At 40.0% G+C, this 9,621-nt stretch overlaps 1 protein-coding gene across 14 annotated transcripts in view; it reads left to right on the forward strand.

The window, feature by feature from the left end:
• The window catches only part of exoc6 (exocyst complex component 6), an 85,388-nt gene that overhangs the window by 27,116 nt on the left and 48,651 nt on the right, over positions 1–9,621 (forward strand). For all 14 annotated transcript variants that reach the window (XM_044178365.1, XM_044178360.1, XM_044178361.1 and 11 more), the window contains exons 3-10: positions 53–100; positions 227–317; positions 1,098–1,143; positions 4,084–4,137; positions 6,889–7,039; positions 7,164–7,325; positions 7,787–7,855; positions 8,461–8,544. In XM_044178365.1, the coding sequence (XP_044034300.1) occupies positions 53–100; positions 227–317; positions 1,098–1,143; positions 4,084–4,137; positions 6,889–7,039; positions 7,164–7,325; positions 7,787–7,855; positions 8,461–8,544 (705 nt within the window). The remainder of the gene's footprint in view (positions 1–52; positions 101–226; positions 318–1,097; positions 1,144–4,083; positions 4,138–6,888; positions 7,040–7,163; positions 7,326–7,786; positions 7,856–8,460; positions 8,545–9,621) is intronic.

Consider the following 9,621-nt stretch of genomic DNA (forward strand, 5'->3'; position numbering starts at 1 on the left):
TCTGACGCTGTACTGTTAAACTTATGTCTGTTATCTATGTTTGTTTTGAAAGGGTCAAGTGACAGACACTAATCGAAGACTACAAGAGGCTGGGAGGGAGGTAAGTTCATGTATGCATGAATGTGCAGAAAACAAAAATTGTGTTTTTTATTGTGCTTTAACCCAGTAGTTAACAGTGGTGGCCTCTTTCTCATTGTCTCCTTCGATTGTGTGTTCTTTCCCTCAGGTGACAGCTCAGACAGAGGAGGTGATTCGCTGTCGGATCCAGCAGAGGAACATGGCCACCACTGTGGAGAAGCTCCAGCTCTGTATACCAGGTACCACTGCTGCTTGTGTGTCAATGTCATGGTCACTTTTATTCTAGTGTTAATTAGATGTTAGTGTTAGTCACCTGAGTGACCTCAGGGTGCCACTGGAGTCCATATACATGTACGTGTGCCTACAATATAACCAGTTCAACAGCTCGGAGGATATCTTGGGCGTACTGAGTGAGAAGTCTTCCTAACTGGGCGAATAGACCCACAAGTTATTAGGTGGCAGCCATGATACGAGCTTATGTGATTCTCTAAATGTTAAAGAAAGCTGTTTTAGTACTTTCTTTACGACCGTATCTCCCATAGCTTAGGTAGTGCAGAGATATTAATTATAAAAGGAAAGTAGATACTGCTGTCCCACAACTCCTTGTTCCAACAAAAGAAGACTCCATCAGTCTGTGGAAGTTAAATACACACATTCTGGGTTTGATGATAGTCATGTTTTCTGGGTAAAAATTACACCAAATATTTGTTGTTAAATAATGCTCTCATAGACGGCACAACAATTACTGAGTCACAGAGTGGAGTTCTGCAACTACAATAGAGCCCACTGGTAACCTGAAATATTTGGTGGTTTGGCCTCATTTTCTAAAAATGACATCAGACATGGGTTGAACTGAGGAAATGTTTTGGTTGATGAAAACTTTAGTCCAGTGTGTTTTATTTATATACCTAGATATATCTTTGTATGTGCGTTCAATTTTTTCTTTGTGTGCAAAAGTGAAATGCTTGAACCAACAAACCCTGGTACTGGTCCTATTTCCTGTCTTCTCTTCCTTGCAGTGCTAGAAATGTACAGCAAACTAAAAGAGCAGCTGGACTCCAAAAGGTATCTATCTCACAAAGCATTTCATCACAAAGTGACTGATGTATAACTGTGATATTAAACATGTGTTTTTAACAGCTCACAGGAACTTTTAATTTCAAAAGGTTCCCAGATTCTTGAAGAGTAAATTCACCCAGTCTAATAATCTGGCCTGCCCTGCCAACTAGTGGTGACAGCACCCTTTTCCCCCACCCTGTGCAACTGTGGTGTACAGTAAAAGGATGTTGTCACCACTAGTTGGCAGGGCAAGCCAGAGGTGTGGCCAGAGGTTCAACAGACTTATACGTTTAAGCCCATTGAGGCTAGTGCAGCTATGTTTTTCATCCTTTCAAAATCTAGCGTGGACTTAAATGAAAAGTAGCTGAAAATCTTGTTTTTGCTGACTTCCAGTGGTTTAACCTCTCACCTTGCTGGAGTGATGTAGACCCATCGAATGAATAAATAAATGAATAGTTTTATTTTCATTTCTGGCCATTTACTGTATATCACCTATCCCTTCTGGAATTATTCAGACACATGAATTATCAACAAACCAGACATTCCAATATATGAACCCAAAAGCATCTAAAAGCACAATATACTGACCTCATACAAATATGAACTATAAAAATTAATAATGAAAACAACACTGAAAATTAAATAAATATATGCACACAGTCTCACAAGTATACATAATATACAAATTTAACATCACCCAGAAAACAAAATATACATGTATGCATTGGTTCATGTCAGGTAAAACATTGCATATCTGATTCAGTTAATGGGTAAATAGTCAGTAGTTCTTTTTCTCTTCCTACGTCATGCTTTAGAAATATATTCAGAAAACGCACATATATTATCAAAGAGGTGTTTAATTAAAGCCCCCATCCTGACATCCTAATCAAATCTATCATCAGTGATGCTAGCTGTGGTCAGAGGCGAAACTATGAACCACAGGAGACAGCAAAAGTCTAACTTTCTATAATTTTGTCATCCTGATTGTCCATACTATGTTGCTCTATTCTGTACGCACGACACCTATTTCCTGTCTGTCCATCCTGCTGAAGGGATCTCTCCTTTGTTGTTCTTCCTGAGGTTTCTTCCATTTTTCCCCTGTTGAAGGGTTTTTTGGGGGAGTTTTTCCTCATCCGAATGAAGGGTCGTATGGTTGTTGTATGCTGTACAGATTGTAAAGGCTAATTTGTGATTTGTCAGTATACATTTTTCTGTTGTCCTTTATTTTTTTCTTTAGCTAGAAAGAGAAAGCTCAGTAATCAGACATCGACCAGTATTCTCTCTCTCTCTCTCTCTCTCAAAACCTAACACGGCAGCAGCAGATCGCCGCCCACCATTGAGTCTGGTTCTGTCCAAGGTTTCTGCCTCTTAAAGGAAGTTTTTCCTTGCCACAGTTGCCAAATGCTTGCTCATGGTGGGATTTGTTGGGTCTCTGTAAATAATATTATAAAGAAGTACGGTCTAGACCTGCTCTATAGGAAAAGTGCAATGAGATAACTTCTGTTATGCATTGGCGCTATATAAATATATAAAATTGAAAAAAAAATTAAATATTCACGATGCAGGTTTCCCACAAATTTTTCAGCTCATCCACTGCTATGGGGGTTTAATTAAACTTCATTTTTACCCTGTGAACTTCATGCTTGGCCGTATTTACATGCCTATCCGTATAAAGAGGGGAGGGGAGTTCACTTTAAACAGGAAAATAATGACCCTTTCATGTTCATTACTGTGTACCAAAGGAAGAGGCCATTCATTTCAAGACAACTGACCCTCAGTGTGCCCTTGTTCACAACAAGGCCCCCTCACTGCAGCTCTGTCACGGCTCACAGCCAATCCAAGGCAATTAGACCATGCTGGCCATCTTGTGGGATTTTTGTGTGTGTGGTGTACTTAAAGCACTAATTACATAGCCTATACACTTACTATAAATTGGAATAGGTTTGTATAGCACAAATGCACATTATTATCTGTACTGTATGTGCTGATTCCCAGGTCACATTCTGTTCAATGCCCTGCCACTTTTCACTGTAGAGTTTATGAGTCTGTCTTCTGTTCATGTGTATACAACACATTTTACACTCACTGACCGACCAATTAGATCTCTTCACAGCGTGCCTATCAGCCTAATGATGGGAGCTCAGCACATTGACCCAAGGCTGAACCCTTGTGATTTGTGCACACTATAAAAGACCACAATATCTTTATAACACAGGTGGCCGAAGAGGCATTGAGAAAAAAAGATCCCACTGCTCTTTGATTCCCCTGTTAGGCCTTAAACTGTAAAGCAATTGGCCTATCAGTAGGGGATCTAAAGGAGACAGCACTATTCCACCATATTTTAATACACTGGCCACACTTTTAAGACATTAGTCTTTAATCCATTAGGTTCTCTCTTGTTCTCTGAAAGCCCTGTAAGTTCTCTCAGTACATCATCATGTACTCACCTGTTTTACATTTACTACAACACTTTTCCTTTTTTTAACAAGCTCTGGTTCATATGTAACCAGGCAGCATACTGCTCAGTGAACCAAATACAAAAGTAAAGTTTTCCTTAAAGGATAGGTTTATAATTTAATTTCTGTCTTGTGCATTAAAACAGTTTTTGTTTGATGTAATTGTCCCTTCTGTTCATGCACTGTAAAGTGGGAAGACACTCACTTGATTTGACTAACTCAGGACAGATTAGCTTCGGATAAACTTTGGAATATATTTTTGCACAGAACGAGGACTGTGGATTTTGTCCTCCATCACTTACATTGGAAGCGCGTTATGAAGAGATCTCCTAATGGCCAGAATGAACAGGAGGAATGAATACACCATGTAAAACCTGTTTCTACGTGTTAAGACAAGTGAAAAATTTTGAACCTATCCTTTAATGGTTGTGATTAAAGGACCATAGCTGTGATTATATCCTAACTGAAGCTATACTGTTTGTCTCTGCAGATACTATGCTGCATTGAAAACCATGGAGCAGCTGGAGAAGGTCTACATCCCCAGGTAGGATTATACCATCAAGATGATATTTACCCCCTGCTGGCTTCAAAGATGGCTCTGAAAAGTTTGTAGATGGTTCTAGACAGCTTGAATTGAATCTGTGACTCAGAGTTATGGCAAAAGCCATGTTAAAATGCCCATAGAAACCTCTCAGACCACACCTGCAGCATAATCCACCTTTCTGCTGTTGATTTTGGTTTCAAACAATCACTTCAACCAATAAATCACTAAAATAATGTATATTTTATATATTATTTATAATGTACTCCTGACAACGAAAGGGGAACCAGTTTTAAGCTGTGACTACATAAAATCAAGATGTATTTTCTATTCAATTTTACTGGTTGGTCCTAATGTAACTACATTTAAATTTGATAAGGAAAACAAGACAGAAAGCAGCAGCGTGATACCTAGCGTAAGTTTACTTTAGCTCTTGTGGTGTTGCGTGTGTTGGTAGTTGTTGATCAATATGATACAATGATCATTTTAACTTCATTTCACATGTAAAAATGTACAAGTGTTGTGATGCAGTTTTGCAAAATGACCTCATGCTGCACTACTAGCATAACCAAAAACTCCAACCACATTAATTTTTGAATAATCCAGTCTTTCTACTTGATCCATCAAATCAAACCTTTCTCTTCATAATATTGGCTCACACTTAAAGCTGCATTAATTCCTTTGCAAGCTGTAAACACTACATAGTTGTTATGGTGAACATGTTAGGAAACAATTGTCTATTTACAGTGTTTCCCACAGAATTAGATTCTGTTTGTGGTGGTAGCTGACAGGCACACCCACGCTTTCTTAAATATATTATTAATACCGTATATAAGGTCCTCCACTGCAATAAATAATTGAATAATATATACATCTCCATTGTCAAGCAAATAACAAAATATGTACAGTGAAGAATAGAAATGAGGCCCCTTTTCCTGAGAAATCTGCTTTTCTGACCTGCCCTGCTTCTACATCGCTCTGTGTTTGCTGTCAGTCTCACCTGTTGCTTCTGCCCTGGCTGGTTTTCCCACTACAGAGCCCCCTAAAGGTCACGGCGAGAATTTTTTTGAGGACTACTTTTGCATTCCCTCGCAAAATGTTTTGCAGTACCTCGCAATATTTTGTGTTCTCTCGCAATACATTTTTCGTTACCTCGCAATACTTCTTCCATTCCTTCAGAGCTGTATGTCTATTTCTGCTCAGCTGCTCCCAGTGCAACAGTATATCAGCTCATTGAACTTTACATTGAACTGGACATTAAGTATGCTGATATAGTACTACTGCTCAATAGTCATGCATGTTATTTGTGAAAGTAAAATTAAATGAATTCTTAGTTTAAGAGGTCTCTCCAGAAGAAAGCAGTACGGTGATCTGCAGGATGCTGTTGAATTCATTCGTGAACAGTTACTGTACTCTGTACTGCACTGTACCCCAGAAGGGTTTCACTGAGGAAAAGGAGACGTCTCCAGAGGCAAAATTACAGATGTGCAGTTGAATCTACCTCAGGGGGACAACGCCACATATGTAACCAGAAATTTTAGGTGTAGTGTCAGATGTTGCTAGATAGTGCAGTGCACCTGACCATTGTAGCTTCACTCAACACCACACCTGGTCCTACACGTGACTAAGTTTATTTTGTTAGTGTTAGTGTTGATGTGGCACAGGCGATCATGTTAATGTTACACCTAAATGAAACACACATCGCCTACGCCACATGTGCATGACACCTGTGTAACCATTGGAAGTCTATGAAAATTGTAGGTGTAATATCAGAGGTTGGTCAGATCGCAGAGGTCTTGTCAGGCGCTAGTGAGGCATTTGAGGTACTGGGGCAAGGAGGGGCTGAGCGAATTACTGCAAACCTTTTTTAAGTAGTAAAAAAAATAGAAAATCAATATGTGGCGGTCAAGTTTGATATTGTGACAGGCCGCCACAAAAATATCAATGTATGGGAAACACTGATTTACATATCTAGCTCACCCAGAGCAACACTGTTATCCACTTGAAGTCATGTTTTTGGCACTCCTGAGTAAACTATCTGGCTCTATCTGGCGCTAAATGCTTCACTATGTTCATCAGCTAGTCGCATTTTGTCTGTCTGTGCGGTGCTTGGCAGGTAGTGAAGAGTGGGTTTATCAGAGCTTTTTTTGCCCGAAAACAGCTGCCTGCTGCTGCTAGAAACAAGGTTGAAGAGAGCGCTGAGACTGAACCAAAACCGTTATGTTGTGGGCCATAAAACCAAAACAATGAGCTTAAAGGGGCAAAAAAGTTATGTAGAGTTGAGGGGAACTTCAGAGTTGGTGATAATTCTCTGTGGGTTTGTCATCATGGGTGACAACTTTCACATTACAGATAGCCATTGATCCTTTGTCGGATGGAAAAATATTGATTAGTGAAGCTTTAATATTGATTCCTTTTTGTCTATTCTCCCACCCCAACACGCTGTTTCAACAGGAATTAAATCTCGTTAAGGAAGCAATGATGCCATTTGATGGGAATTGTTTTCAGTCTTAGAGCATTCTTTTTAAAACTGTTACATATAGAAAAAATCAGATAAATCTCAAATCTTGCTGGAAGTGTTACCAATACAGCCCATCTGGCAGTAATGTTGCCTAGGTATTAGTAGCATGACAGTGATTGGTAGAGTCTAGTCTCATTATTGGATTTGGTTAATTTGATAGCTGTTGTATTGCAATTTTTCATATAAAATTAGATAATGCTGGTTAGATTGGGTGTTTGCTGTGTCCCCCTTAGGGTCAGTCAGTACAGGTTCTGTCAGATCATGGCTGAAAACCTTCCCAGACTGAGAGAGGAGATCAAGGAGATTTCCATGTCAGACCTCAAGGACTTCCTGGAGAGCATCAGAAAGCACTCTGACAAGGTTGGAGAGACCGCCATGAGACAGGTATGAGAGTTTGCGTTTTTAACAATTCCCCCAATAGCTGTGAAAAGGTTTTTATCAGCTCATTGATCTGTCTCTCTGTGTGTGTGTGTGTGTGTGTGTGTGTGTGTGTTGTATGTACCTCCAGGCACAGCAGCACAGGACCTTTAACAGTGCTGTATCCAAGCAGGCCAACGTGGGCCACTTCACCAAGCCTGTGTACTCCCTCAATGGACGAACACACACTCACACTCACAATGGCCTGATGATGGATGACGACACAGGAGAAGAGGAGGAAGCAGATGAAGAGGTGTGGAAACTGTGTAGTTGGGTGTGACAGAAATAATATAATACTGAAATAATTGTATTGTATATGTTTTCTTGAACTGGGTTTTATTTTTAGACTCAGACTACAGAGTGTTTAGTTCTTTCTAATGTGATGGCTGCTAAATGTTAATAGAAAATGCAGGTGGAGCTGAGTTTTTCTGTATATAAATGTCATGGCTCTCTCAGTATCGAGTCTTTATTAAATGGGTTTTTGAGTTTTTGTCATGTTGCATAATCAAGAGCTCCCTTTCAAGCATAAATCCAGCAGCTCTGTAAGATAATTTTAAAAGCACTATAATTATTTTTCTGTGAATAAGGAAGTTTATTTTCATAGTTTTCTACTTGTTTTCATTGGTTGATGTATTCAGCACTGCTGAATGACTGTAGAGAAAATTTTAAAGAAATACTTGACAGTAATCATGGTTCCTTATCTGTGTCTGACAGATTCTTACAGCTCAGGACCTGGTGGACTTCTCACCTGTCTACAGGTGTTTGCACATTTATACTGTGCTGGTAGGTGCCTCTCTGTCTCATACACACACATACACACTCATCCACAAACGGGATCATAGCAACGATGTGGTGAAGCAGCATTATGATTCAAGAATTTAACATGATGAATTGTTAATGACCTCTTCACTGACCATTTCTGTAGAATCTCTGCTCTACTGAGGCAGCACGCTCTTTACTGATGACTTCACCACAGATACTGAAAGGTTTACTGACATGTTAGAAGACTCAAGCAAAAACAGGTTGAAATCTAAGTCCATCACAGCAGAACAGTAACATCATATTAATCCAAGGCCTATTCATACTAAATACTACATTTCTCTGTCCATGTGAGTTTGGTCAGCTGCCTTCAGCTCTACTGATATAGAAGCGCCATTGCACAGAGAATACTGCTCATATTAGCTAGCCTCGTGAAGGGTGCTGTAGGCACACATCATAATTTGGAAAAGCTTTATTTTCCATTTTCACACAAAAATATGAGAGCAACATTTTCAGATTGAGCCTCTGTAGAGATTGTTTTTGAAAAGCTACATTATTGAATTTGAGTGTGTATTGAGTGTGTTGGAAAAAATAATTTTTATATTATAAATATAAAAATCTGTCTGCAGGGTGACAGAGAAACATTTGAGAACTACTACAGGAAACAGAGGAAGAAACAGGCCCGGCTAGTACTGCAGCCACAGGCTAACATGGTGAGCAACACACAAACAGGCAACGTTTGGGTGACGTTTGCAATTCAGGAAAAATAGACTATAAAAGTTAAAGCGCTGAATTCCAATTTTGACTTAAAGCCACTATGTGTAGAATTTGAACATTTCTGTCTTTGCCTAAAGTGGTAGTATCAAAAAGACACCATGGCAAACAGCAATACATGCTTCTACCAGCATGCACTTCATTACCAGGATAGCCTGCAGTAACTTGCTATGCTATCAGAATAAGTTGAAAGATTATATAGTCAAATAGAAATTCTACACATAGTGGCTTTAAATAAAAGCATAAAGGGGGAAAAGTCTAGTCAAGTATCAAAATTAAAAGTACTTTGAGAGTCAGCGGAAGAATATATAGTGTGTATATGTATGTGTGTGTGTGTGTGTGTGTGTGTGTATATATATACACACATATGTGTGTATATATATACACACACACATATGTATATAAAAACTTTGTCCTTCACCCTCCACGGGTGGTCTCATCCTTCAAGCTCGGGTCCTTCTACCAGAGGCCTGGGAGCTTGAGGGTTCTGCGCAGTATCTTTGCTGTTCCTAGTACTGCACTCTTCTGGACCGAGATGTCTGGTGTTCTTCCAGGGATCTGCTGTAGCCACTCCTCCAGTTTGGGGGTCACTGCCCCGAGTTCTCCGATGACCACGGGCACCACTGTTGCCTTCACCTTCCAGGCCTTCTCCAGCTCTTCTCTGAGCCCTTGGTATTTCTCTAGTTTCTCATGTTCCTTTTTCCTGATGTTGCCATCACTTGGTATTGCCACGTCAACCACAACGGCTTTCCTCTGCTGTTTGTCCACCACCACGATGTCAGGTTGGTTCGCCATTACCATTCTGTCAGTCTGAATCTGGAAGTCCCACAGGATCTTGGCTCGGTCATTCTCTACCACCTTTGGAGGTGTTTCCCACTTTGACCTCAGGGTTTCCAGTCCATACTCAGTGCAGATGTTCCTGTACACTATGCGAGCCACTTGGTTATGGCGCTCCATGTATGCTTTTCCTGCCAGCATCTTACACCCTGCAGTTATGTGCTGGATTGTCTCAGGGG

This window comes from Siniperca chuatsi, linkage group LG20, assembly GCF_020085105.1.
Source record: "Siniperca chuatsi isolate FFG_IHB_CAS linkage group LG20, ASM2008510v1, whole genome shotgun sequence".
Taxonomy (NCBI): domain Eukaryota; kingdom Metazoa; phylum Chordata; class Actinopteri; order Centrarchiformes; family Sinipercidae; genus Siniperca; species Siniperca chuatsi.